This window comes from Meleagris gallopavo, chromosome 2 (genome assembly GCF_905368555.1).
Source record: "Meleagris gallopavo chromosome 2, MGAL_WU_HG_1.1, whole genome shotgun sequence".
NCBI classification, from domain to species: domain Eukaryota; kingdom Metazoa; phylum Chordata; class Aves; order Galliformes; family Phasianidae; genus Meleagris; species Meleagris gallopavo.
In genome coordinates, this window is record NC_139405.1 from 15910433 (window position 1) to 15938240 (window position 27808).

Sequence of the window (27808 nt, forward strand, 5' to 3'; positions counted from 1 at the left end):
GCACTGCGATTGGTCGATGGGCGTGCCCGTCACCGCACGGCGAGACTCCTCGGTGCCGCCCCCCGCGGCTCCTCTCCATCGCTCTTTGATGTCTGAGAGCCCGGGAATAAGGGAGGGCGGGGGGAGCGCGAGGCGCCGAATGGCGCAATAGTCGTGGGGGCGCGCGCCGCGCTCACGGCCCCTCCGCGCGCTCTCCTCGCGCGGCCGCCTCCTCCCGCCCTCGCCCCCGTCCGCCTTTGTCTCCCTCGCGGCCGGTAAAGGAGCGGTGCCCCTTACGATCCCGCGTCTCCTACCGCGGCTTTTCTGGTGACGGCATCCCGCCAGTCGCAAGATCACTGGGAGCGCTGGCTGCTCCCTGCTCAGCAAAGAGTCTGACTGCGCCCAGCAGCGAGCCCCTGCCCGTGGCAAGAGAGAGAGCTCGCGTGCCTCTCCGTGCGGGCTGGCGTGGCCCTACGTTCCTCAGGTGAGGAGTAAGACCAAAACAAGCGTTCCTCTACGAGCTCAGAACGCACGGATTGCTGCCCCGTGAGGGCTCCTTCCTGGCACACTGCCCCTATAACAGGACCGAGATGCCTGTGGCCTCGTGCAGTGACGCAAAGCTTCTGCTCGGGGTTACTTCTCGTGGAGGTGTTGCGAAGATGTGTCTCACAGCCCACACCTGTCTGCGGGTCCGGCTTCCTCAGGGAGGGAGAAGGCTTTGGCAGCTGAAGTGGCTCACAGTGCTTTGTGGCTGTGGCAGATGATGCTGCTGGGGCTGCCAAGCCCAGGTGAACGCAAAGTGGAGCCCTGCAGGAAGCACGTCAATGGAGAAAGAGCGTGGGGCTGAAATGGTTGTTTTCTAGCTTGTAAGCTAGAAAAGAAAGAAAATGGTTTGCTGTTTAAACATTCTGCTACCCTGGAACTTACTGGTAAAGGCACTCCTCCAAGAAGCGGGAGGCCCAGGTTTGGTTTCTCTTTCTACCTGACCTGACTCAAATCTGCATCCCTCAGGCATCATAGAATCACAGAGTGGTTTGTGTTGGAAGGGACCTTTAAGACCACCTCGTTCCAACCCCCTGCTAGACCAGGCTGCTCACAGCCCATCCAGACTGGCCTTTGAATGCCTCCAGGAGGAGCATCCACAGCCTCTGGGCATCCAGTGCCGGTGTCTCACCACCCTCACAGTAAAGAATTTCTTCCTAACATCTAGTCTAAATCTACCCTCTTCTAATTTAAAGCCATTTTCCCTTGTCCTGTCATTTAAGTCATCTACAAACACACATTTGATTTCACTTTGCCTGCAGTGTGTCTCACCTTCTCGTTTTTTTCTTTTTGGTCTTTGTTTTATGTCTTATGCTTTTATTTCAGTATTTGTTGTACCTAGTTTTAATTTCTAGTAAAATATTCATTATGACTTCAAGGGTATGCAGCCCAAAGAGTTGAAGATGTATAAATATCTTTTCAAAGTTCAAGCGGACAATGAGGAACATGGTGTCTGTGATGACATTAAACTTACTTTTCTTGGCACTTGTCTTATTTCTAAATACTCAACATATGTTACCCTACTGATGTTTCTACTTTGGACCCAAGAGTTTACATGCCATATGAAGCAAATTAATTTTGTGTGCTTAAATCTGTGGATTTTAGCAGACGTTTGCACCACACCATTGCAAAAAATAACAGCCCGAGAAATCACAGAACATACCAGACTTATGGTCAGAAAATGGCATTGAAAGGCTGTGATAATTTTTGTACTAATTAAATTTGCTTTTCCCTGGTGTATTCATAATCATTTGTCTGAAAATGAAGAAGTGGCTTACTGTTGGACAAAATCTGTATTTACTGAGTGTTCAGAGAGAAGTTTCACCATGTATCCATGCAGCACGTAGACCCTGCTTCACTGATTTAATGTCATATTTAATTATTCCATGATGGAGACATTATGATAAGATATTTTTCATATTTCAGTTGCAACATTGAAGCACCTGCACTAAGCTACCATGAGCAGACTTGGATCAGTCCTTCCCTCTGTGCTTCAAGTGTACAAAAGACAGGAGGAAATATGGAAATGCATCCCCATTATGTAAGTTTGTAAGTATCTGACTCAGCAGTCTGATTTTGCTGTTATTTTTCTACTCAGATCTCCTCCTTTTGTATAAAGGAGAGATAGAGGAAAGCTGCCAATACTATCTGAAATAGTTTTGTTTTGTTTTGTTTTCATATAATTTTTATTATCCAGAGCTGATAAAGAGAAGTCATGGTTTCAGTCCACTACCCTCAAATAAGAAAAGCAATTAGTGTTCTTTACTTATACCACATAGTCAAGTACAACCACATAATTATATAAAGGCCAAAGCAATGACATGAAGAAAAATCCTCAAGCCCTGTAGGAATGTAAAGCACCTAATTATGAACATAGTTTGGAAGCACATGTTTTTACCAGTACAATTTTCTCTCCTCTCCTCTTCTCCTGCTGCCTTGTGTTTCTTACATCCTGTGCTGTAATTTGCATTGCATTAAGCTATTAGCTCATCGTAGTGAGCAATGTTTCTTGCTGTACTAATATTACACATCCATTACTAAGATTACTGTATTTAGGTGCCATGGAAATGCAAGTAACAGCCAGAAGAAAAATGGGAAAAGTTTTCTGTTTGCTTGATCATAAGTGAAAAACAGTTAACATTCATTGATTCAATAATATCGTTTGTAAGGGAATGCTAACAAACTGGTGATTCCTGAAAATGGTCTGGATATGACTTTCAAATGTAAGCTGAAGTGAGTGCTTTAGCCATCACACAATACAGGGCTGCGGATTTAGGGGTGACATGATACTCAGACATGATCTGTGCTTTTCGATTGAGTCAAGAAGAGGTGACAGAAAAATGGGTCAGACCACAGGTAAGTCCATATCCTGTCCTGAAGAGCTGCCAGCAGCAGGTGTACATAGCAAAATGGAAAAAAATTGGATATATGGAGTAAGTGCTCTCAGGTACACTTTGTAATTTTCAGCAGTCACAAGTTTAAGGAACTTATGAGTCAGAAGCCACTTCCATATTTTTCTGTTTAATAAATAGCCTTGAGCAAGTTTTGTTTTTTTTTTTTCTACTTCTTTTGGTCCCATTTATGTTTTTGCCTCCATTAAATGTCTCCTCCAGGGATCATATTTCTGATTTACAAGAGATGCTGGTAAAAGTGACTGTCATCCATAGAAGCACCCAATGGTGCTGAGGGAGACTGCTGCTGAAGGATTCATTCTGCAGTTTTTCTCAGTCAAAACTCAGCTGCTCTTATCAAGAAGGATGATAGGGTCTTGACTTGCAGGGGTGGATGGCAGCTCCTGGAAAGATCTGCGCTGCTAGACTTGCTTTCAAGGCTTAAGGTCTCCTTTCCAATGACGCTCTTTAGTGTAGCTTTCACACATTGGTCATTTCAACTCATACCCTTTGCCAACAGCCTCAGAGCCCACTGAGGGTTGGTGGACTCACTCAGTTATGTGTACAAGATAAGCATGTAGCATGCAGATTGAGTGTGAATTCTGGCACATAGCAGTGCAGAGGACAGTTACATCAGTGTTCATTATCTGCAGCTGTGTCATGAATGTGCAGGGGTTTTGTTCCCTTTCTTGGCTTTAGTCTCGACAGTGCAAGAAATTGGTGATCTGCCTACTCCCCACACTGGAAGTCACCACTGCCTCAGCTGCAGAGGGACGGGGAAAACACTGCAGTGCCTGGACAAACAACCAGAAAATTTATCTTTGTTTTCATTTTTGTTTCATTTTATCTAGATTTATCCATGCTATCTCTAGGCTGTAGAGCATCTGCAATCCTCTCTCTTTTCAATCCACTGGTAGGTTATAGATGTCTAATTTGGGGCATTCATTGCAAGATTTTTGAACAAAAACCTGAAGCACTAATCATGCAATACACTAGTTAGTATCAAGAGAAACTGCTGCTCAGCGTGTTTGTTGCTGGCTTGAACACCTACATGGATGTGCACTTGGGTCAATAAGCAGCTTGGCATGGGTCAGATCCAGCAGCCAGTAATGACTTGCCTTGCATAGCAGAATCTACAAGCCTCTCACTATTACCAGCACTTTCAAAACAATCACAAATATTATATTTATTGTTTCTTAAAGTATCAGATTGGAGTCTGATGGTTAAAGAAGTTTACTTATGTTTTGGAAAAACAAAATTCTTTTGCAACTTAAAAATGTAATTCTCAAATGCTTCAATTCAAAGATCTGCTACAATTAGATCTCATGTTGTCTTTTGGATGGCCTGATCTAACATTTTCACATGTTTCAGTTTGTTGCTGTGGCTTTTCTATATATATACATGCACACACATGCACTATTTAAAAGTGCAGCTGCTCCTTGCTTTCTCCCCAGACTGATGCAGCCACTTAAACCAGTTACTCATGGTACATCATTCACTATTTTTTCCATGTTTTCTGACATCTGTGCTAACAATCTCAGAACTGATATTCAGATCTGAGTAGAAAATAAAATTGCATTATCTGTGGTGTCAAGCCCTAGCCATTTCAAACAGTCCCTTGAAAAACAGTAAGAGCTACCTTACTGGTTGGCCACCTAGCCAAAAGCTGTCTATGTATTCACCCTCTACAGGAGGTTCCAGCACCTGTTCACCTTTCATGGCAGCAACACACTTCCCAATAGTAGTGAAAAATACTGAGAAGAAAACAAGTCAGTCTTGCACCAGTGGAAGAGGTGAGGAGAGCACTGCAGGGATTGCTGGGGCTCTTGTGCAAGTAGGAGGAGGGCAAAGACAGAGCTCTTGATTATAGCCTGTCCAATGCACCAAGACAGGCTGAGAGACGTTGATGAAAACAAGCCTTTATCACAACAAGATAAGCATGGAGGGGGGGGACAAAATAAGCTTGCATTTGTACCTTGTTATTTCATATTACTTACGTTTTTGACTTTACACACTTTTTATTTTGTAGTCTTGGCATGGATGTTCTTCGCAAAAACAGATAAGCAGACAGCCATTCTTTGGTATTTCTCAGATGTGAGTGCAGCAGGGGCACAGCAGCAATCCAGAACTATGTTTGTTCACAGGCCTCTGACTTCAAGCTAATGCAGCAACACCAAAGATGAAAGTTCTGGTGTCACAGCTCTTGCCTGTTTATGTTTGTCTGATTTTCAGTGCTTCTCTGGTTGCCAGCATTTGTCTTGGACGAACATGGTGAAACGTCTGCCTCTTCAGTACTTCCTGTCTGCTTAAGATCACCTTTCTCTGCATAAATACGAGATACTGAATGTTCTCCAAGACACTGTACTGGAACTTTCACATCCCCATCTGGGAAGGGTTTTCTGGTTTTGCTTCTTCTGGACAATTTCAGGAAATAACTGCAGTTCTGAAAACTCTTCCTTTTGCTGTCGAGTTGTCCATCTATCAGCATGCCCAGAAGAGATGGGCAACTCCAACACCTATAGAAGTATGCTGTCTGTGCCTCAAAGCATCCACCCCATGGACTCTCTTTGCAGTAGGGCTCTCCAAGTCTCTGGATTAGCTAAGCAGGGTAGCAGAGGTGTGGCTCCCTTACTGACCTAGGAAATTTCCTTGCAGAGCTTCTTGCGCAAAATTCTCTCAGAGCAGCTTCTCCTGCAGACTAAACATGCAGCTTGCCCATCAAGTGGACTCAATTCATGTCTTTAGCAAAGCCTGGCTCTAAAGGCTATCTGTGGCAGCTAAATAGCCAGCTGTGAGCACAGCAATCCAGGCACCAGGAGTGTCATCCTCCTCTGAAGCAGCTACTGTGTTTCAAAGATAGAGATTCTGGAAATATTCTTTGCTCCTGAGTGTTGCAGCTTCCGATGCAGAAGACATCACAACACTAGATTTATCTTAGGCAACAGCTCCCAAAAACGAGCAGTGTTCAATATGTGAAGTGGGTTGTTTCCCAGAATCACTGTTCAGGAAGCTCCTGTGGAGATCTACCAGAAAGGATATGTGTTTCTAAAACGCTTAATGATGTTATGTGGTTTGTGTCTTGCCCTTTGATGATGAAAACTTAACTAGAACATTAGGCTCCAGTTATTGATTAACCTTAAAATGTTGCCCCCATTGCAAAGAATTTTCTTCTGTCTAAATCCCAACAAAACGTTTGGAACCATTTCACCTTGCTAGCAGCAATAGCCATGTTTGAATCTGTTGTAACTTCCCTATAGTGTAACTGTATTGAGAGCCTTCCCAGGCTCTCAAAGCAACACAGTAGCGCATGGATTTTGCCTCAACAGAAGGAGTTGACTTTGCAAGTATTGCTTCTGTTGTTTCGATTTCGCAAGGAAGGGAAAATGCCAGCGAAATGGCTGCTGCTGCTGGCAGATGAAGATGACAGTGTTGTGATGGAGGTGGAGAAATCAAGCTCAGTGAAGTCATGATGGGTAGATATATGAGGTCAGCTTTCCCCTGATACAACTCCAGCAAAACTGAGCAGGCACAGAACCTATGTGCATGCTACATCTAAATTTGGAAGGAGATAAATCCACATGTCTACATGTGTGAAACAAGTTCTTATCACTAACTGCCTGTAAGCCAAGTACAGCTGCCTCACATCCGAAGGCCCGGTTTTGTCCTGTGGTTTCCCCAAACACCCTCCTCCCTGCATCTATATGTTGCTGCTGCTCAGACAGGAACTGATTGAGCTTGCTGCCTTCAGCAGAGTGTGCAGTTCTTTTATCTCCATTTGGCATCTCCCTGCCAGTTGCCAATGCAGTCATGCACACATCTGAGAGCGAATTTTCTAGGACAGCACAGGGTTTGTGCTGTGATACCCTGTTTGTTTTCTCTCTCCTTTCATCCTATACCCTTCTGCCTCCTTCTCTTACTCTTTTGCTGCTCGCCATCTGCAAAAGCAAACCAGTGCTAGCTGCAGCTGATGGGACCAAACATAGGCTGTGTGCCATGAGTCACAAACCTGACCACCATGCCCCTGCTTCTTGACACAGGTGCATCCAATTGTTTCTCATGCCTCTTGCTCCTGCCTCTCCTCTGTCTCCTTGGCAGATAGCAGAGCTGCTGTGCAAGTCAGGCCTGGAGCCCAAAACTATCTATAGACTCACTAACTTCTCCAGAGCTGTTGGTCCATAGAGCATCTACTTCCCCCCAGTACTTTCACCAGTGAAAAAATGAGGAATGAAGCCAAATTGACCTGCTTGTTGTCTTCCTGCTTGACTTGCTTAGGTGCTTTCAAAGACCTGTAAGCCCCCACAAGTTGTGCAGTGTCTCCTGCACTAAAATTTGTCTCAGTGTGAGCAGTCCCATAGCCTGTCAGCTTTCAGAAGCAGAAATGGAAACGGAACCCAAATCTTCTTCACCCCCATCAGAAACCTCAGCCGCAAGGCCATCCTGCCATTTCATAGGCAGCTTTTATTTCTGAACCTTTAGACCTGTGACACATCCTCTGCAAAGCTTAAATTCAAAAGTAGCTGCATGAGCACAGAGAAAGGAAGATCTGTCTCAGAGTATGCAAGAACGCTCCCCAGCCCCCAGTGCTACATGGAAGTGTCTCTGGCCCCAGGCAGCCCACACAACAGCAAGTTGCAGGAGCTGCAAGCTATTATTTTAGCTCCTGAGGAAAGTAATTTCTATAGCAACCGGCACATCCGAATGGCTCTTCAGCTGCTGCTGAGGCACAAACAGCTCGTGCACAAAGGCACATCTGAAACGTGCTGTGTGAGGAGTGCTCTTGGGCATCTGTGTTTTTTGAAGAGCTTTCTGAAACACGTGTAACTGGCTGCTGATGAACGACCGCCAGAGCAGCAGCAAGCCACAATCCTAAAATAACCTAATCAATGGCTCGGTGTGTTTGCCCCTGAAGAGATGAAGCACAAAGCAGTGCAGGCTCCATTTTAAGGCTGTGTGCGGTGAAGCACCCAGCAGAGCTGAAGATGCATTTGACAAACAGGCAATAAGATGGAGGAGGGGACGTCTCCCCTCTTATTCTGCCCACAGATGCAACCTCCCTGCAGCTCCAGTGTTGGCTCAGCTCCAGCAGCTTACACAAAGTTTGTCAAAGAAAAGGGATTTAATTACAGGCTTGTAATGCTGGGAGGTGTAACAAGTGATGTTTGCCTTCTCTGCTGTGTCTATGCAGCCATCAGCCCCAGCACAGCTTGTCTCCGTCTGCAGTGTTCACTGCTGTTGTTACCAGCAAAAAAGGAATGGAATATCAGCAATAACCTGAGCTGTCCACGAGGATTTTTTCATTGCCGAGTCCTGAAGTCTTGCTCTGGATCCCACACAAGCTGAAAGCCACAGCTAAACTAAAGACAGAAATATGGAAGGAAGTGTAATAATGCAGTCTGTTACAGAAGCATCTCAGGAGCGACCAAAACAGGATCTTGGGCAGCAGGTACTGCATGGCACTGGATAAGAAACAGCCTCCATGTCCAAAGAGCTTCCAGTGGCCAACAAGGAAAACATGCAATAGGATAAATAACTGTGTCCCAGGGATGATTTTGCTGTGCATGGAGTCAGACCTGGAAAGTGCATGGCAACGCCAGCTGAGCATGTGTACTGACAGTAATGGGGGTATTGGTCTTCTTGTGGTCATCTTGGCTTGGCTGTGCTCCCTGTTTCAGCTCCCCTAGAACTACACTGCCACAGCTTCTCCTCATTAAAAATAGGTGTCTGCAAAATGAGAGATCTGTGAGATCTCCTCCCCTGCTGTTGCTTGCAAACAGCAAGTCATGCAAAGTCATATGGAGAATGGTTTCTTTATTGTTTCAGATTTGTGGCTTTTTGATACAAAACTGATGCTAAAGTCTGGGTCAGAAGTACTAAATCTTTTCTTAAGCTTCATTTTGACAGTGCTGGTAAGAAGGGAGCTTGTAATTTGAGTATGGAAATGCCTTTTTCTTCTTGTTAACTGTCACATCTTAAGCAAAGTCACTTTATTTTGGACTAAAAACAAACAAACAAACAAAAGCCAAAACATCTTAAAAAAGCGCAAAACTAAAGAAATCCTAAGGGAACAGCACAATCATATGTAAAATGATGCTTCATTTCTGCCTTGGAACATTGTAGCTTTCCTGCAGGCACCAGGAATTTCCAAACTGCTGATCTCAGGGAAATATCCGTAATTTTTCTCATAACAAATATATTTCCTGAGAATGCATGGTGCAGTAAATGGCTCACACACACACACACACAAGCAAAACAAAAAAACAACCTTTTTTATGGTATGCATTTTTGCTAGGGCTTTGATTGGGGAAATAAGGGACCATTCACTCCAAGTCTGAATTTCCAGTTCTCCTTTGCAACTGAAGCCTCTTGCCCAGGTTAGAGAAGCTGGACCATGCACACAGCCTGCATTCATGTCATGCCTATGTCAGCCTGCAGGGCCGCTTACAGTGATGGAGCTGATAAATCATGGAATAGCAGAATCATGTAGGTTGGAAGAAATATCAAGATCGCCAAGGCCAAATCATCAACCTGATCCAGCAAGTCCTATCACTAAACCACTTCCCTCAGCAGCACATCCACACGTCTCTTAACTATTTCTATAGATGGGGACACCACCATGAAATCCTTGGTGCCCAGCGTTTGGACATTTGTTGGGTTGCAAAAGCCTGATGTGATAACTGTGATGAAAGTGAGGGGAAAGAGGAGAAAACAGATGCACTGCCCAGCTGTTTGCAAGAGCCTCGAGGCAGAGGAGTAGCTGTTGCGGTCACTTCGCTATAAGAGAGAGGTGAACCCAAAGCCTAGATGTGGAACAGCTTTTTGTGAATGCTCATCAGCTGTGGAAATGCCTGGCTTCCACCATCAAACATGTCCAGGCCTGGTTTCATATTTTTCTTACTAGAAGCAAAAAGGGAAAAATGAAAAGATCTTATATTTGACCCTCATTATAAGCAAAACTCTGTACAGCAATGAAACATACTTTTCCTATAAAATAAGAGCGACTGAAAAGATCTACTGTAGCTGCCTACATCCCCATCTGCCAGAGGCAAGAGAAATACAGGCATAGGACATCCGTGAGCAATCCTGTAGGCATCAAAGCCAGGCTCTTGGAACTGCCTTGCTCAAACACTGAAAACTGCGTTTCTCCACTCTGTTACTCTTTCATGTAATATGTGTCCTTGTGCAGGCTGATGTCTCTTTTGGTTTACCCACCAGCTTGAAAATCTGGTGCAGGGTTCACGAGCAGATTTGTCTGTGGTATCACCCTTGCACCTGCATGGTCTTAGATGTCGGGGCCATAAGGGTGCGGGAGGAAGCACCTGAACACAGCAGCCTGTGTTTTACTGCAGGCAGAAAGGCAGCACTGACAAAGTACAGGTTGCACAACTGTCCCGTGAAGGCTGTTTTGGGGGCAGTTTGGAAGCTGTGTGCTGTGTTGCCTGGAGGGAAGCACTTGCTGGAAATAAATATTTAGAGACTGGTTTCCCTTCTCTCCCTCCCCCCAAAAAATCTGAAAACAGGTGCTCAGAAGAATTCATGCACAGATTACTTTCATATTCCTGGGGTTCTCCCGCACACTGAGGTTGCTTCCCCAGGGCAATTGGAAGCAGCTGTTTCAAAATGTAGTGTGTAATGGAGCCCAGGCTAGGGGCACGCACCTCCAAAAGCTCATTTTTCCCTCAGCCTGCACCCAAGCCTGCCAGGGAGCAACTGCACGGTCTGACTCCTCCCAGCTCTGCCACGCTGGAGGCAATCATGTGATTTTTAGGACTCTGCTCTCCATAACCCTCGTTGCTCCATTCCCAGCCACCCTCACTTCCTCCCGGACTTCCTTCCCAGCAGCCGCGCAAGGACAGGGATCGGGGAGAGATGGCAGAGGTGAAGAGAGAGATTTTCGGGCACATGCCCCTGGAGGATGGAGGAGGGGAGGTGGAGAAATTTGTGCTGCAGTCAGACAGCGTCAGAGTGGAAATCCTATCCTTTGGGTGCATAATCGCCGCACTGGAGACAAGAGACAGGGCCAAGCAGTTTGCAGACATTGTCCTGGGCTTTGACACTCTAGAAGGTGGGTCTTAATCTGTTTCCTTAAAAAAAAAAAAAAAGAGAGAGAGAGAGAGAGAAAAAAAAAAAGAAATCAGACAGATTACTTGATTGCTCCTACTCTCTGATCCGCTCCTGAAGGCACCCCCAAATAATGGATTGTATAAGTGCAATTCCTGCTCCCTGTCCTGGGCTTAGCAGTGGGTGTGGGGACACTGGTGGCCCTCTGTTGCACTATGCTCCTCTAACAAGTCTGCCTCATTGAGCTTTTCTGCAAATTTGTAAACATTGCAGGTCTCCACCTGAGCTGTTTCAGTCAAAGAACATAGAAACACAATCACCTAGGTTGGCAAGCAACTTCAGGATCACCAAATCCAACCATCAGCCTGACTTACCGAGGCTTAGCACTAAACCATGTCCCTCAGTGCCACATCCATATAGAATCATAGAATCATATAATCACTCAGGTTGGAAAAGTCCTTAAAGATCATAAAATGCAACCCGACCTATCCATACTACCCTAACAACCCTCCGCTAAATCATGTCCCTGAGCACCACATCCAAATGGTTTTTAAACACATCCAGGGATGGTGACTCAACCACCTCCCCGGAGAGCCTATTCCAGTGCTTAACAACCCTTCCTATAAAGAAGTGTTTCCTAATATCCAACTTAAACTTACCCTGGCACAACTTGAGGCCATTTCCCCTTGTCCAGTCACCTGTCACCAGTGAGAAGAGACCAACCCCGCTCCCAAATGTAAGCACCCTTCAGATATAGGAAGAGAGCAATAAGGTCACGTGCAGAACTGTGTCCTGTGAGACACCAGGACTGCAGCCCCCTGCACTGGAAGGAAGCCAAGAGGGAAATCTCTGAGCCCACAAGCACACCTGGAGACTGCCTGTCCTTCCCCGTTCCTTCCACGTAACAGCACACTGCTTTCTCCATGCAGGCTACACAAGGAAGCACCCCTTCTTTGGAGCTGTAGTAGGTCGTGTTGCCAACAGGATTGCCAAAGGGAAGTTCACCATGGATGGAAAAGAGTATCAGCTATTCCTTAATAATGGGCCCAACTCACTGCATGGAGGAGCCAGGGGCTTCGACAAGGTGAATTTTGGGCTGGTGGGTCCTATGGCTTTCAGCACACAGCCTCCAGGGTCGTGGCAAAGAGATATGACGTCTTCCGTACTGATCCTGCAGGACTTTCTGGTGGTTACTGAGTTGGTTCAGCTCCCTGAAAATGCTGTACATGCAGGGATGAGAGGAAGACAAGATTTGGTGTTTCGGCAGCCACAAAGTACTTGGCTTTGCCTGGGTGGCTTGTGTTATCCTCAGGTGCCACACATTGTTCCACTGTGGCAACACTGACCCACAGTGATACATCCACACCTGTGTTTTCAAGGATGTTGCCTTGAAGCTCTGTATGCTGCTGTGCACCAGGCTGCAGTGGAGCTTCCAACTGCAGGAGCCCTGGAGAAGACCACCCCTTCCATTCCACAGCCTGCCTTTCTGTCCTTCCCATACAAAATCACCTCCTACTGGGCTTAGAACGCTCAGACCCTCCTATATTCTCCCAGGAGCTGATTCAGAGGTCTGTGTGCCACCTGCACTCTGTCAGTAGTAAGTGAGGCAGAATCTGTCAGTAGAAGGGCAGCTTTCTTAAAAGCCTTGCTGACCATGCTGCAGATTTCACAATAGATTCCAGAGGTCTCTGCTTTCCTGAAGCCCTAGGCTGTATCAAATTGAATGCATGTGTAAGCAGCAGGAGCTGATCCTCCGCTTCCCCAGAGGAACTCATGCAAACATGCTGGTGCAGATGCTTTCCTTAGCTAATGTTTGTTTTGTGAGAGAACATCCAGGCTGATGGGGCAAGAATCAGAGAGTCTGGAAAAATGTCACTTCTGGGCAGCACCAGTAACAAAGCATGATTAGATTAATCTCTGTGACCTGCCATCAGACTGGGATCAGATTTCCATGGGCTTCCCCTGGACGCCTTTCAGCCAGGTGACAGCCACCATGCAGAGGCCTGTGGTCAGACTGAACACAAACAAGATGCGATAGCTCTTGGCTGTTACTATCTTGGTGATCTTCTCAGTTTTTCATAATCTTGCAGACCTCAGTGATCAACATGTGGCTTGATGACATGGAAGCTTGCAGCCTTGCTTTGTGGTGATGATACTTGATCACGTTGCTGGGGAATTGGAAAACTTCAGAAAAATAACTCTCCTAGCTTTAAAAATATCTACATGCTAACTGACCATAAGTAGATTTCCTCTGCTGAACTTAAGTAGAAACTCAAAATATTAAACTAGAGTCCCACAGCAGTGGGAACTGCAGCTGAACTGTACTTAGTGCAGGATCCACAGCCTGGTTATCATATTTGGCAACCTTGGTTCCTGTGCTGGATGAAAATCTTGCATTTTGAAGAGTCCTCTCCAGCTGTGATCTCTGCACAAGGCATGAAAGCAGTCATTCCAGAGGCATGATCCAGCTCCTGCCTCTAGACCTGTCCTCTTTGGCTAGAAACATCTCTCTTAGCTGCAAATCTCCAAAGAGTCAGTGTCATACATCAGGTACCACTTACCTTAGCACAGTTTAGATTTACATTGCTACCAGTGCCCTAAAAGCCAGCCCTGAGGTAGTCCAGGAAAGGCAGCAGCCTCATGAGCTGATGTTGCCTACCAAAAGATCCACAGGAAGGGAAATAGATCCAACTGCAAAGTAAAAATCAATCACAGCCCAGGCCCTCTGAGGCATGGAGTAACAGAGTTCCAGAACAGATGCCTCACCATAGCAAACTGTCTCCTTTCTTCAGTCACTCATGGAAAAACTTGTTTTCCTTAGTCACCCAGAGCCAGCAGGTTAATGTTTGTGTTTTCTACCACTTCCCTTTTTTTTTTTTCCCCCAGCAAGAGGATGTTGAGTTGTTGTTTCGTATTTTTTTTTCTTTTTTCTTTTTTTCCCCTAGGAGAAAGAGCAGAGAAAATGATCGACAGAAACCTTTGTTTCAGTGCACACTTCCCTGTGTGCCTTTTGTCCCCAACTTCAGCCTGGGGAAGGAGAGAGGGGGACTACTCTTCTAACACATTGTCCTTGCAGGTTCTTTGGAGCCCCCAAATCCTCCCAAATGGCGTCTGCTTCTACCGGCTCAGCCCTGATGGTGAGGAGGGCTACCCTGGTGAGCTGAAGGTCTGGGTCACCTACACGCTCAATGGCAGTGAGCTGGCTATCAACTATCGAGCCCAGACCAGCAAGAAGACACCCATCAGCCTGACAAACCATGCATACTTCAACCTGGCAGGGCAGGTAGGTATGGGGAGACCAACTCCACAGAGGGCACCATGCAGGAGTGAAGAAGCCCAGGCTCCCACTGGGAAGGGCTTTGCGTGGGATTGTTGGGACCAGCATGGTGGCCTCAGCTGTCAGATCCTGCTGGCAGGAGACGGGGTAAGGGAGGCTAGCACTGACTGCTTCAGGACGTTCCCAGCATCTAGCATATGGAAGGAGTATTTTCAGCAAAGGAGAAAAGGGAACTCAGAAAGGTGGTGATTCACAGGGACAAAGAAGTGGTGTCCCAGCCTACAAGCTGCAAAAGACCTCACGTGGACCTCAAGGAAGGCTGTATTATCCCAGTGCTTTGTGAACACAGCCACCTGGTCATGAATATTACCCCATCTTTTGTTTGTAACTGGGTAGTTGTGGACCCTTGAAAAGATTACACAGGAAGAGCAGAATTGGCATCTCCTAGTGATGGACTGGTATTTTTGGCTGGCCTCTATGAATCCCTTTGAGACAAGGTCCTGAAACCCTTGTCTAGAGGCTGCAATTGAAACCAGTCAGTGTAGCAGACAAAGATCCAGGTCAAAATAGGAGGAGAAAGAACATCATGGAGAAGGGATGTGATATGGCCAGTTGTACAGTGGGGCATCAGTGGGTTGCAGAGCAGACCCACAGTGATTGGCACTGCATTGCAGCTGCACTTTGGTCTCCTGCACCTTTGTATTTATAACTTGGTTTGGAAGAAGAGGACCTGGGCAATTAAATATTGCTGGGCAGAGGGCACAGGAAGGGAAAATGTGTAACAGAGAACTGCGAAAGCATTAGTGAGAAGCATTCCAGCTTTTCTCTGCAGGTCTGCTCATGATATTGCCCTAAAAAATGGCAGTGCAGTTATTAGCTTACTCTCAGATTGTCCTCCTAGCCATACAGCAATATCAACACCTATGGAATGCAGCTCAGGCATATTTCCAGAGGAACAGGAGACCTTTGGGCACGAAACTACTGCTCAGGTTAGACAGTAACGTGCAGGTTTAGCTTCGACTTTGTTCCTCTACCTGCCCAGCAAGTCCCTTGCCAGCATCCCTGAGGCTCCCAGGGAGGAAGAGGAGCATGAGACACGAGGCAGGAGCACAGGCTGCACTTCCCACCATGCTTGCTTCCTCCCCCTTTTTGCCTGCTACTATATCCTGGCATATTTAGGCTAGCCAGCTGGCAGTGTGTTGGTGCTTGGCAAGGTGCAAGTTCAGGCTGATAGTCCCATGGAAGAGGTCCCACACAGCCTTTCACCCATGCTGGCAACTTGTCCTCTAATGAGGACAAGGTGGGAATGCCTGGGATGCCCCCCAGGCACTACAAGATCAGCTGCAGCATCACCACACCTGAGTGTTTGAAGACCCTTGCAGGAATCCCAGCATTTCCCTTCCTCCCACAGGGCTCACCTGACATCTATGACCATGAGATTTCTATTGAAGCGGATTCCTACTTGCCTGTGGATGACACCAAGATACCAACCGGTGGGTGACACATAGCAGAGAGAGCTTCACAGATGGGGGTCTGTACAGAGTTTTGCTTTACCATACTCCTGTACTGGGATATTCTATGGAATAACATCTTACCCATCTCTACAGAGGGACAGAGAGCTAGCGCTGCTGGCTGGGAGCCTGAGCACGCAAACCCAGGATTTTTCTTTCCTGTCTTTAACGTTCAGAAAGAGGAAAGCCTGCGAAGGAAGACAACGCATTTTGCATGTTAAGCAGGTTAATTCAATGAGGGTGACATTGCTGCTTTCTCTGGCGTCAGAGCATAGAAGCAGACTGGCAATTTCTTGTACTACATCATTTGGGGGTGAAATGGGGAAAACAGCTTCCTAGTTGTTTTTTGTTGTTGTTGTTGGCTTGTTTACCCACCTGTGTTTCTCCCTATGAAAGATCCTGCCTCCAAGTTAAACAATCTAAGCAAGCTGAGGCAGAATGTGCATTCCTGGTGCCCACTCCAGCACCCTCCTGTTGAGCTGTGCAAGCAACTGCACTGAGCTGCAGCAAGAGCCAACCTCAGTGCAAAACATATCTCACACCAGGTTTGATGTTGGAGGAGGTTGCTTTGAGGAATTAGAAGCATTATTTCACAAAAAAGGAAAAAAGAAAAAGAAACATCTGACTGAGACAAAATAAGCTTAAAAAACAAAGCAAACAAGAAAGCTTTTTAGCTCAGGTGTCTGATAGAAGTAGTGTTATGCCTGCGTTTACCACTGTGCATGCATGCACCAGCTTGCACCTGGAGGAGTGGGGCTTCCAAGTTGCAGCAGCTTTTGCTCAGCCTAGCATGTTGCTAAACTGGGAAAAAACTCAATGCTGTAGCAAACCCACTGCCCTGCTTCTCCCTACTAATTCCATCAGGCCTCAACAACAGTTGTCTTGGAGGGTAGTTAATTTATTTTGCATCTTAATTGCAGCTAGCTCTCTCCCCGGCTTTTCACAGCACTCACTCAAAGCTTTGCATAACCTTAGCCCTTGAAGCTGATAAAACTGCGTATGGTTTTAGCCCCAGAGGCAAAGATGAGATTTGTGCAGCTATTAAGCACAGTCTGCTCACGTGCAACGGCGCTGTATTTTACATCAGTGCTGTAATCAAAGTGGCTTTTTTTTTTTCCTCAAGGTGTTTTTCTACTCCGCAGCTGTAAAAGCGTTTCTCTTAGATAGGCTCAGAAGCCACACAAGTTCACTGCTTGTCATAGGGAGCCTGATGATTTTCAGGGTTTGCAGAGCAGAACCGGTGCAGAGCTGCAGGGAGCAGAGGCTGAAGCTGTGCTGGTACCTCAGCCTGGCACAGCTTCTGGTGCGCAGGGCACTGGATGCAAGTGTTGATGCTGCTGCTCTCCTGGCCTAGGGGAGGTGGCTGCCGTGCAGGGCACTGGCTTTGACCTCCGTCAGCCGGTGCAGTTGGGGAAGCACCTGAAGCAGTTCCACCTGGATGGCTTCGATCACAACTTCTGCCTGCCACTGGGGCAGACTCGGCGCCTCGTGGCCAGGTAAGGCTGGCAGCCCTGAGGGTGCTCCTGAAGCGCCAGCATCCACTTGCCCACCTACAGCATTTTCTCTGCAGGGCTCACCACCCGCCCAGCGGCAGGACCATGGAGGTTCACACCACCCAGCCTGGCCTCCAGTTCTACACTGGAAACAACCTGGATGGTTCCCTGAAGGGCAAAGGTGCTGCCATCTACCCCAAGCACTCAGCTTTCTGTCTGGAAACCCAAAACTGGCCCGATGCTGTGAACAAGGTGAGCCACTCAGGGCCTGTGGCTTCTGGGTCTGTTTGAAGAGCTGTAAGAAATGCCCATGGTGGGGAGATGCCCTGGGGTTCTGCTCCAGGAAGGCTGTGGGCACACGGCCCTCCCTGGTGCCCATCATTCTTACCAGTGCTCATTGCCTCTCGCAGCCTCACTTCCCCTGCCCTCTGCTCCTGCCCGGGGAGGAATACAACCACACCACCTGGCTGTGCTTTGGCACTGCCTGAGGAGAGAGGCCAGTTCCTACTGCAGGAAGGGGTAAGCATCTCCAGCAGGTTCCCTCAAAAACCCTGCAGGTCACAGGAGCTGCCCCACAACCCGCTTGAAAGCTTTCTTCTTCCTGTCTGCATTCTTTATACTTTAACTCCACTGCTATCCTGTCTCTACACTGCCCTCACTCTCCCCCCAGCCTCACTGCTGCACAACAGGTTTTGTTCCATGGAAAATTGCTCTGAAAACAGCACTTAGGCACACAGCCTACCAGAGTTCAACCTACAGCAGGGGACTGCTGGAGACATGGCTCAGCAGCCATTTCAGAGAGCATCAGCTAGTCCCAAAACAGCTCTAGAGGTGCTGGCTGTTGCGTTATTCAGCTGTTCAGAATTGCCCCATAACTCAAGGTCAACTAATCCAAGGGTGCCCTGCAATCACAGCTGACAGCATTGTCCCGCTCACACACATACAGCCTTGTGGAGGGAAGGAGTGCTGGAATTACACTGGTTCACTGCCAGCTCCTCTGGCTTAACTCCTATTTTGAAGCCAACAGCAGTAACTGTACAAGAGCATCTTCCACGTACCCTGGCTACAGGAATGAAGCGGAAATCCTGAGGACGACTCAAGCCCAGAGCGGCCGCAGACACCCTACTCCTTTTTGGGCATGGGATTTGTTGCTGCCCCTTCACACGTCTCTGCAGTGCTTCCTGTCTTTTGCACCAGGCCACAGTGGCCAGCACAGCTGCCCCGACAGCACAGCCCTGTATTCTCACACAGGGATCCATCTTCCATGGTGTCTTTGGGTACTGAAAAACAGGTACCAGTACATCTGTCGTGCAGTCTGCAGGTTTATTAGGGAGTAGGTTTACCTCATGAGTACAGAAGAGAAAAAAACTGATCAAATTCCAGAGCAGCAGCATACATGTGCTTCTCACCAGGTGTGCTATGAGCTGGGGAGGCAGTACACAACCAACAAGCACAAGTCACAGGCTTCAGGTATTTCATTCCAGGGCAGCATTTTGTGCCACTCCATCGCTCCTCTGGCAGAACATTATAAATATTGCTAAAATACAGATCACTGCACCTGGCCAATGAAACACTGGGTTTCACTGCTAAGCACCATGGTGGTGTTCACATGGACACCAAACACATCAGGATGATGGACAAAGGCCAAACACTGCAGTAACATGACAGTATGTTCAGCATCTGCACTATTTGCTCAAATTGCCACAAACTTGTTATTAACAGGAAACCAGAAACAAACAAACAAAAAAACCCCAACCAACAAAAAACAAACAAACAAACAAAAAACCCATGGGTTACCAAAGGAGTGAGCGAAGTTAATTTTGTCATCTTCTTGCATTTAAGAAGCTCTGTTACACAATGAAAGCAATCTGCCATTAGAGATCTTCGAAGCCCAAACAGGACTCATTTTCCACTTCAGTGCTTTGGGCAGAAACTTGTTTTAGTTTTTCCACTTTCCTTTACCACCAAAACTGGCATGTTTCTGATAGCTCTCCCATCACATTATAAAAAAAAGATGAATAAAATATAAGTCAGCTTTTTTCCCCTCCAACCATTTGTTTGCTCAGTCTAACACTGTTTCCAGTCTTTTCCTGTGATCTGTGTCAACAAAGTGCTGTATCATGCAGTTCTTTACTACAGAATGAGGACAAGTACAGAGTGACAGAACTATATACAAATCATTAAACCTGAAGGTGGTGCAGATACTGCAAGAAATTAGCTTCATTAACAACCATCTCCAGGATTTGGGCTGCTTTAAGGCCATACTCATTCTGTGCAGCAGGTTTGAATTCCTGAGGTCAGCTGTGAGACTTTCACTTGAGGAGGAAAGTTCAAGCCAACAGCAGAAAGCTTCTTAACACTTCCTTTTGTCTCCCAAGCAAACGCACCCTCAGAAAGTAGGTCAGACCACCTTACCTCTTCCCCCAGAGAAGGAAAACGTGCTTTGAGACATTTGAAGTCTTCTTTATACGAGTAGACGAAATAACTAAAAATGCAACAAGTTGAGAAAGCGCTCACATTATCACTGCTGCGTGTCTGGATGTTTCTGCAGATGTATTCACTTAAAATAGATGTTTTGAACAAACGCTTGTTTGATTTTTGGAATCGCAGATTACAACTCAACTGCAGTGCTTATTAGATCAGTGAGAAAAACAAATGCCCATTAAAGGCATAAAGGAATTAAAAAAGCATATGCAAAGTTTTCACCATCTGCAGACAGAGGAGATAAGTTCTGTCTTAAAAGAAAGCAGAAAGCGATCCTTTCTTCAGATGATCCAACAGTAAGTGACAGTTTGAGAGGATGCTATTAGTCATTCCCACCTTAGACATCACCCATCCATGTTACATGGCACACAGCTAGAATTACCCCAACGTTAACAGAAGCAGCAGGGTTACTACAGAGAAATTTTAGTTAAAAATACACATTTTATTTCAATGTGCCAATAAAAAAGTCCCACATTTTCATATCACAGGAAGTTAATTCATACAATAAAAAGAGACCTGTGCTAGTCTATTGGTGTGACTAACTCAGAAGACCCAGATCATGCCAAATTTTAATTGATATACTCTTCTATCTACATTCTTACATTTACAAAGACACCACAAAATCCCTTATAATAATGTAAGCAAAATAACTTTCTTCCTAAAAGGTTAAATTCATAACTTTAATCCATTCTTTCAGGGCTTGCGCTTCTTTGAGGGCTTCCTGATGGCGAACGACTGAAAGGAAAAGAACCTGCAGTTAACATTTCAGCAACGATCTGGGATTCACAAACATGGGAAGAAGATCAGGAGGATACCTGGACTACTCCATAACCCTACAGGCACTGTTTTTTGTCTTTTTTTTCCTGAATAAAATAACCAATTACTGTTGACAAAATAAGTAGGCTAATGATGAGACAATACATTTATTTTTTACTTTCACCTCCTCTGCATTTTTCTATTTTATTATATTTGCGTAATTAATTTGCGTATTAATTATATTGTTATTATTGTATTGCAATTTAAATGAGATCATCGTGAAGTCATCTGAGCTGTAACTTATAGTGGCTCTCACAGATGACAGGATACATCATTATACAGCAAGATGCCAAAACCTGTTATGGTGATCACTTAGATATAACAAGCATTTGTTCAATTCCCCTGTAATTGCGAAGTTAGAGCTAATATTGAAGTTTTAAAAATAATTATTATACTTTTACAAAAGCTGCCTTAGAATCATAGAATGGTGTGGGTTGAAAAGAACCACAATGATCACGTAGTTTCAACCCCCCTGCTATGTGCAGGGTTGCCATCCACCAGACCAGGCTGCCCAGAACCACATCCAGCCTGGCCTTGAATGCCTCCAGGGATGGGGCATCCACAACCTCCTCGGGCAACCTGTTCCAGTGCATCACCACCCTCTGTGTGAAAAGCCTAATATCCAACATAAACCTCCTCTGTCTTAGTTTAAAGCCATTCCCACTTGTCCTGTCACAATCAACCCATGTAAGCAGCCTAACAGAAGTTCTAAAAGTATGTAAAAATAATTTAAAAATATAGCAGCCTATTCTGTCACTACATGTATGTGCACAGACAATTATTTACTAGCATTTTTGGGGAAAAAACAAACAAACAAACAACAACTATAAGCAACAGCAGTAAAATCAGACTCAATCTCCCCTTCCCAACTATTACACCAGGTTACTCCACTCTACCTTCGCAGTCCCACTGCAGCTTTTAATGAGACTCAGAGCTGCATCCCATCTTTATTTTGTGTTTCAAGCTTACCAGCAGAAAGTCTCTGTGCAGTAAAGAACTAGTGAACTCCTAGTTAATACAGGAGCAGCCAAAGCCAAGGCATCTAACCAGCACACAGAGGAATTTTTTATTTCCACATCTATATCACCACACATCAAACCACAATCATGTTATCTCTGGCAAAGAGATTGCAGAAAAATATCTTCCCCATATTCTCCTACAGGCAGCAGTCACACTCCTCAGCAAACAGCACTGCAGATACTAAAATGCCAGTTCTACAGTATGTGTTACCAGCAGAGAGACCAACATACCTTCTCTTTGGAGATGGTGATCGGGACTTTGACCGACTGTCAAAACAGAACACAATCATTGCAGTATACAATTAAAATACACACACACACACACACACCCCCCCAACAAAACAATCAACAAACATGAAAACCACCACAACAGCATAGCAGTGGAATTATTACGGGATTCTAGGCAGAAGCTCTTGAAGATGACCGTTTTCCCATCAGCTTTTACACTGGGGGGATTCTCCATTCATTTAGTATGGAGACTGCATTTATGCAACCATCTTCAGTGAAGAAAACAGGAAAAGAAGGGATAGTACAGGTGAGGCATTAAGGGGGGGAAAAAAAAATGCTGCTGAATTGAAGGAATCTATGACTGCTTTAATAAAACCTTTTCTCTGATGGTTGGGAGAATAAAACAGAACTGAGCACAAAACAAGCAAGCAAATAAGTACTGAACTAGAAACTGCAAAGAGCTACTAGGAAACAATAAAACGGATAAAGAACATATTCCAAAGGCCTGTAGAGAAAATTTTATAATCAGAGTCGTATCTGAAGTGAATTAATTGGACACTCATGTTTCGGGGACTTTTTTTTTCCTCTAGAGGACCAGAGGCTTTGTTAATCACATGAAAACAACACTGAATTCTAGATGCTACTGTAGGCTACCTCTCTGTATGCTCACCTCTTAGCCGGCGTGCCAGATTTAGATCTGCCGTGAGACCTAGACCTACAAGAAGTAAAAACAGCTCAGCAAGAAAGCCAGTGGCATGCGTATCACCACATCTGAGACAGCAAAGTTTACACTAAGTATATAAGAACCGTAATGCTGAACGCAGACAGAATGCTGGAAACTCACAGGGCTTTAGCTAACTATCTTTCAGAACAAAGATTTCAAACGGATGCTGTACACTTACTCTGGACTTTGGTCCCAGGCCAGTAATTTATGCATGCTGGTGCAAGTGGCAGGAAACATATCAGCCACCCAAGTTCAGACCAGTATCTTCAAACAGCTTGTAAAACACCAGACTTTAAACTTGCGAGTATTATTAGCCTTGAGCAACAGCTACCACTACAGCTGAAACCAGCTGCAGGCAGTACACTCTTACAGACGTCTTCTTCTCAGTGTACTTCATCTTTCGTATGCACCTGACAAAAATATTCTTTCAGATCTGTCAAATTTAAGCATTGTGAAAAGACTTTCAGTCTTTTCCAGCCCTTTGGAGATAAAACTGCTGCACCAGAACACTAACATCACTTACAAAAAATGAAATTTCTAAGTTCCCAAAGGAAGTGTTCTACTTTCCATATCCATGGCTTTCCATGACTGCTTCCAGATGTACTCTTTGATGCTGTCAGTCTAGCAAACATTGTGTAATACTTCTTCAGACTTTCTTCCCTATGAATCTGTCTCTGGGTGTTTTGCATTCCTTTGATTCTTCAAGAAAAAAAAACTGTCTTTCAACTGCCTGATGTATAAATTTAACAATGACTCCATTATAAATTGAACATCAAAGTTTTGCCATTTCTCTGTAGTTCTGTGTATGAAATTTTCTCCACCTCAATCACTAAATTACTAAGAAACACGTCACAATGCAGAGTTTGAGCAGCATCCTTTACAATGTAGAAAACAGTCCTGGTACTAAAAAAGGAAAATAATGATAATAGCTTCAACAGAATTTTCCCCTTGAGAGCCTGCTGACCTTAGCTACTTTCTGCTCATCATACTCAGTGAACAATGATGAGCCACAGTTAAATCACATTGCAACAACTGGTATTAAGATTCAACAGATTTTAGCAAGAGAGAGAGAAAAAGTGCATTTGATCAATGCAAAAGCATCATTCTGATACCTCAGGCAAATTCCCTTTTCTTTTCACCAGGTTTTGGAAAGCCTATGTGACTTTTTGCTCTTAACTGAGCCATCTTCTGATCTCCATCTCTTCTTTCCCTAGGAACTCCTTACAGCCCTCCGTACCACTCCTCATAAAAGCCTCTACTACCACCTTTTACCATCCTCAGCTGTGGATTCTTCCAGTTAATCCAGCTGAAGATTCCTTTTTCTGCTTTGTTTCTTCACCAATGCCTATTGTGTTTCTTATGTCTAAGAGCAGTCATTAAAGCAGAACGGCAGACCAAGGAACAGGGTGGGCAAAGAGCACTCTCCACTGAACAAGGCAGCTACCTGAAGACATCCAGGTCACCTATGCCAGCCACGTATCTGACAAGCTCTCAAGAAACATGCACTATGCTCACTTAGCATGGAAGCAGTAAACCACAACATTAAGGAGAATTAACGGCATCCTGTATTTTTCTCAAATCTGGTATCATTCTACAGGTATGCTGGATAGTACAAAATAACTTGGTGTAGTGTTTATCACACACTTAATTCAGCTGCAAAAGTGACACTTGTGAATGAATGGACAAGTACTCAAGACAGCTGGAAACAGCTGTAACTGCACTAGAAAGTTCTTCAGCACTTTCCAGCACATGCATTACATACACGTTATCAAAAGGGTACCCTAATTTCTGACATGTATCTGGAAGAATCCAGAGTTTCTTATGTGCTAAATAAAGCAAATGAAAAAAAAAACAAACAGATAAATTCTAGATGTATGCTATGTTAGACAACAAATAATGCAAACTAATAAAAACAGTACTTCTGATCACCATAAAGACCTAGATATCACTGGCACGTTAACCACACACAAACAAGCCAACAAACTTCACAGACCAAACAAGAGAAAGTACAGTGTTCTGCACTAGTCTATAGAAGCTTCAGAACCCTGAGTTACTAAAGGGAACGTGCTTTTTCCTGAAAATTTTAACATCTGACAGAAAACCTCAACAGCCTCAACTAACTTTACTACATAACCCTGAGCAATGTAACCTACCTGCTTCGGGGCCATGTAACAGATCTGGATCTCGACCTTGATCTTGATCTCGACCTAAAATGAAAAATAAATCAAAGACTGTTACAGCACTACGTAACATCTGTACACTGAAATATAAGTCCTGCACGATTGTTCAACATTTTAGGCATCAAAACTCAACATGGGATATGCAGCTAAGGTCTCAAAAACTAACAAGATTATTATAAATTTAACTAGATTTATCAGACTAAGAATGCTTCTAAAAGTTTCTGAAACAGCAACACAAAACCGAAAACTTCTAAGAAATTATTAATTACCTTGATCTCTTCAAGGAGCCCGAGCGGGACCGGCGTGGAGACACAGACCTAGACCTACGAGGTGAAACCGACCGTGACCTACGATAGGAAGCAGACCTGGACCTGCAGGAAAGTCAAATAAAGCCGTTCAGTTGCGTAAACAGTTCTACGCCAAACAAACAAGAAGCAGCAAACATAAGCATACCTCCTACCACGACTTCGACTGCGTGAGCGAGAATACCTTCTTCCTCGGGACCTGGAGCGGGATCGAGACCGGGACCTGGTTTTAGGTTAGAGAAAACACGTATCAGGAAACAGCCTCAGCCAACAGTGCTCGTGAGGCCCTGCTGAAGTCAAAATTTTCAGACAACTAAATAACTAGCATCTGTCAGTTGGAAAAAATGCCTGGGCCTACTTGTCTTGAGCATTTTTACTACCTAGAAAAATGTTAAAAAGCTGAATTACATTGCAGAATTACATTAGAATAAAAAAATACTGTAATGCGTATTTAAAATAAACCTTGCAAGTTTGCAGGTCGACCCTCTTTGGCCCAAGGTCTAGCAGATCTAGACGATCTAGAAGTATCTATAGCCGATCGCTGCATCTAGGTGTTCTCTTCAATCTAACGACGATCAAACTGACAGCCCAATGAGCCAGGGTGAGGCTTGATTGACGCAAGAAGATTTTTCTAGCTGGGAATGTGGTCAATCTGGTGTTCCTCTTTCTAAACCGGAGGGGGGGGCCCCAATTGAAAGCCAAATTTACTGTTACGGCGGTCACCGTCTCAAATTTTCTGCCCTTAAAGAATAAGGTCGAGCTAGGTGGAGATGGCTCGAGGGGATCTGGCCTCTTATGCTGATCACCTCAAGGTCTAGGAGGATCTTAAGTGTCGGATTTGCAAGGCGCCTCAGCATGAAATCTTAAGGCTCGTGACATTCTGAATCAAGGCGACTGACTCAAACGAAGAAACCTGAAAGGTTTTGACCAGGTTGATTATTAAGATAGCAACATTTGATAGAAATATCAACATAATGTAATATACACCTATACATTTAATCTAGAGTTAAAGTTTAAAGAAAATTGGCGTAACATTCTGTTCTTTGCTAAGAAGCGCTACACAAAGTGAACCGGCGAAGCAACCCCGCCGCTCCATCCCACCCGTACCTGCTCCTCCTCCGGCGGCTGTAGCGATGGCAGTCGTAGGCATAGTGGCCTTTCTCACCACACTCATAGCATCTGTCGTTGGGGTCAAAGGGGCGCCGTGCAGGAGGCCTGTCGTAACGGGAGCGACGGGGCATGCCCGTCGACACTTCCACTCGAACTCTGGAGCCACAGATCACCCTGCAACAAGTCCACGATTCCCCCAATTTAGCTGTTGCTGCTTATGGCAGAACTACGAAAAGGAGAACCAGCGACCAGACCCTGATTCTCTCTCCAGTCTAAAAAACGACTGTAACCCCCGCCAACACCTGGAACGCTCACGTACTTCCCATCGAGTCCACGGACAGCATCTTCAGCATCCCTCGGGTCTTCAAACTCCACGAAGGCGAACCCCGGCGGGTTCCTGGCGATCCACACGGTTCTCAGCGGCCCATAGTAGCTGAAGGCTCTCTCCAGCTCGCCTTTGCCCGCGCCCGTGCCCAGGTTCCCCACGTACACCTTGGTTTCTGCGCAGGGAAGCGCTGGGTCAGTGCCGGGGCCGCCATCTTGTCCGCGCCGCCCGCTCCCTCCCGCCCTTAACACGGCGGCGGCACGCGCTGCCTCCCCCCTTCCCTCGGTCGCTGACGCAAAATGGCGGCAGCAGCCGCGGCCGCTTCGCCTCGCCTCTCCTCTTCCCCTCCTTCCTTCGCTCCCTCAGCCGGTGGCTCGGCGGCTCGGCTCTCCTTGATACCTCCCCCGTCCCCGCCGACTGCATTCCCCGCCGCCTCGCGCCGCCCCGGGAGCTCACCGCCTCCATAGCGGCCGTAACGCGACATCCCAACGGCTCCGCCAAACCGCCGCTCCGCGTCGCGCACGCGCCAGCCCTCCTCTACCCTCTCTGCCCGCGGCCCTCAGGCGGCACGCATGCGCGCGGGGCGGCGGCGGGCGCCCGAGGGCAGGGCGGGAAGCGGCGGTTGCTGTGGCGACGGCGGTTACGGCCGTTATCGCCTGAGGGGACGGATCCTGGGGGCGGGCGGGAGGCGCTCCGTGCTAAGTCTTTCAGGAGGGCAATTAAACTAGCGACAATGAAACAAATGAGGAAAGAAACAAAAGCAAGACAAAAAACAGCAGAGGCCGAAACGAAACGATAATTAAAATTGAAGATGCTTGGGGTTTTTGCCCAGTAGTGCCTTTGAAGGAAATCCAATCTGATCCAGAAAGGCACCTGTTGGGATTCTGTTAAAAACTGGAGGGACTTAAATGCATAATCTTTAGATACCTACATATGAAAACACACTACATTCCTCTTCTGCTGCTTTTCTCTCAAACCAGAGTCAGAATTTCCCCCTGATGCTCACGCTTACAGCAAGAACAGCCGTGTTTGCTGATCTCAGCTTTCTTGATAAATGGAGAGAAAGCAGTAGCTGAGTAACCTCGCTAGCTCCTTCCTAAACAATTTCCACCACGCTGGGGTTGGAAACTTTACAAGAAGAAACCAAATTACCCCCTTAAACCTGCAGAATACCAACTATCTCCCTTCGTATTTTTTAATCTTCTGTACTGCTTCATCCTCGGGGAGCTTTTCATTAAGCGTTCTGAAAACACTGAGCTTCTCAGGAGGTTGGAATGGCGGGGAGTTCCCCACGTTTGCAACTGCACGGGAAAGCTCGTTAAGAGAACTCACTGAAGGCGACTGAGCAAAGCCGCCACGACCCTCA

The 27808-nt window shown here is 45.9% G+C and overlaps 2 protein-coding genes across 3 annotated transcripts; one reads left to right on the forward strand and one right to left on the reverse strand.

Annotated features, from left to right (window-relative positions):
- Positions 1-10691: 10691 nt before the first annotated feature.
- On the forward strand, positions 10692-20674 carry GALM (galactose mutarotase). 2 transcript variants are annotated; one of them, XM_085219104.1, is made up of 8 exons: positions 10692-10974; positions 11900-12054; positions 14047-14253; positions 15659-15740; positions 17113-17254; positions 17329-17503; positions 17662-17770; positions 18272-20674. In XM_085219104.1, the coding sequence occupies exons 1-7, from the start codon at positions 10779-10781 to the stop codon at positions 17737-17739; spliced, it is 1035 nt and encodes a 344-aa protein (XP_085075230.1). In that variant the 5' UTR covers positions 10692-10778; the 3' UTR covers positions 17740-17770; positions 18272-20674. The 2 variants fall into 2 exon arrangements, with proteins under 2 accessions (XP_085075230.1, XP_019468126.2); XM_019612581.2 differs by having other exon boundaries at positions 10693-10974; positions 20433-20674.
- Positions 20157-27056, reverse strand: LOC104909563 (serine/arginine-rich splicing factor 7-like). The gene is made up of 9 exons (XM_085219107.1): positions 26899-27056; positions 26437-26617; positions 26115-26291; positions 25156-25230; positions 24972-25073; positions 24676-24729; positions 22469-22513; positions 21802-21837; positions 20157-20470 (listed from the first exon to the last, which is right to left on the reverse strand). The coding sequence occupies exons 1-9, from the start codon at positions 26924-26926 to the stop codon at positions 20416-20418; spliced, it is 753 nt and encodes a 250-aa protein (XP_085075233.1). The 5' UTR covers positions 26927-27056; the 3' UTR covers positions 20157-20415.
- Between the last annotated feature and the right edge of the window lie 752 nt (positions 27057-27808).

What these genes read in the sequence shown, in the direction of transcription:
- GALM (XM_085219104.1), top strand. Translation starts at nt 10,779, where the DNA reads ATGGCAGAGGTGAAGAGAGAGATTTTCGGGCACATGCCCCTGGAGGAT. An exon ending in GGGCTTTGACACTCTAGAAG is followed by an intron (nt 10,975 to 11,899) that starts GTGGGTCTTAAT and finishes TTCTCCATGCAG; the next exon opens with GCTACACAAGGAAGCACCCC. An exon ending in TGACACCAAGATACCAACCG is followed by an intron (nt 15,741 to 17,112) that starts GTGGGTGACACA and finishes CTCCTGGCCTAG; the next exon opens with GGGAGGTGGCTGCCGTGCAG.
- LOC104909563 (XM_085219107.1), bottom strand. Translation starts at nt 26,926, where the DNA reads ATGTCGCGTTACGGCCGCTATGGAGGCG. An exon ending in GTTACATGGCCCCGAAGCAG is followed by an intron (nt 22,514 to 24,675) that starts GTAGGTTACATT and finishes TACTTCTTGTAG; the next exon opens with GTCTAGGTCTCACGGCAGAT. An exon ending in TCTGGCACGCCGGCTAAGAG is followed by an intron (nt 21,838 to 22,468) that starts GTGAGCATACAG and finishes CTGTTTTGACAG; the next exon opens with TCGGTCAAAGTCCCGATCAC.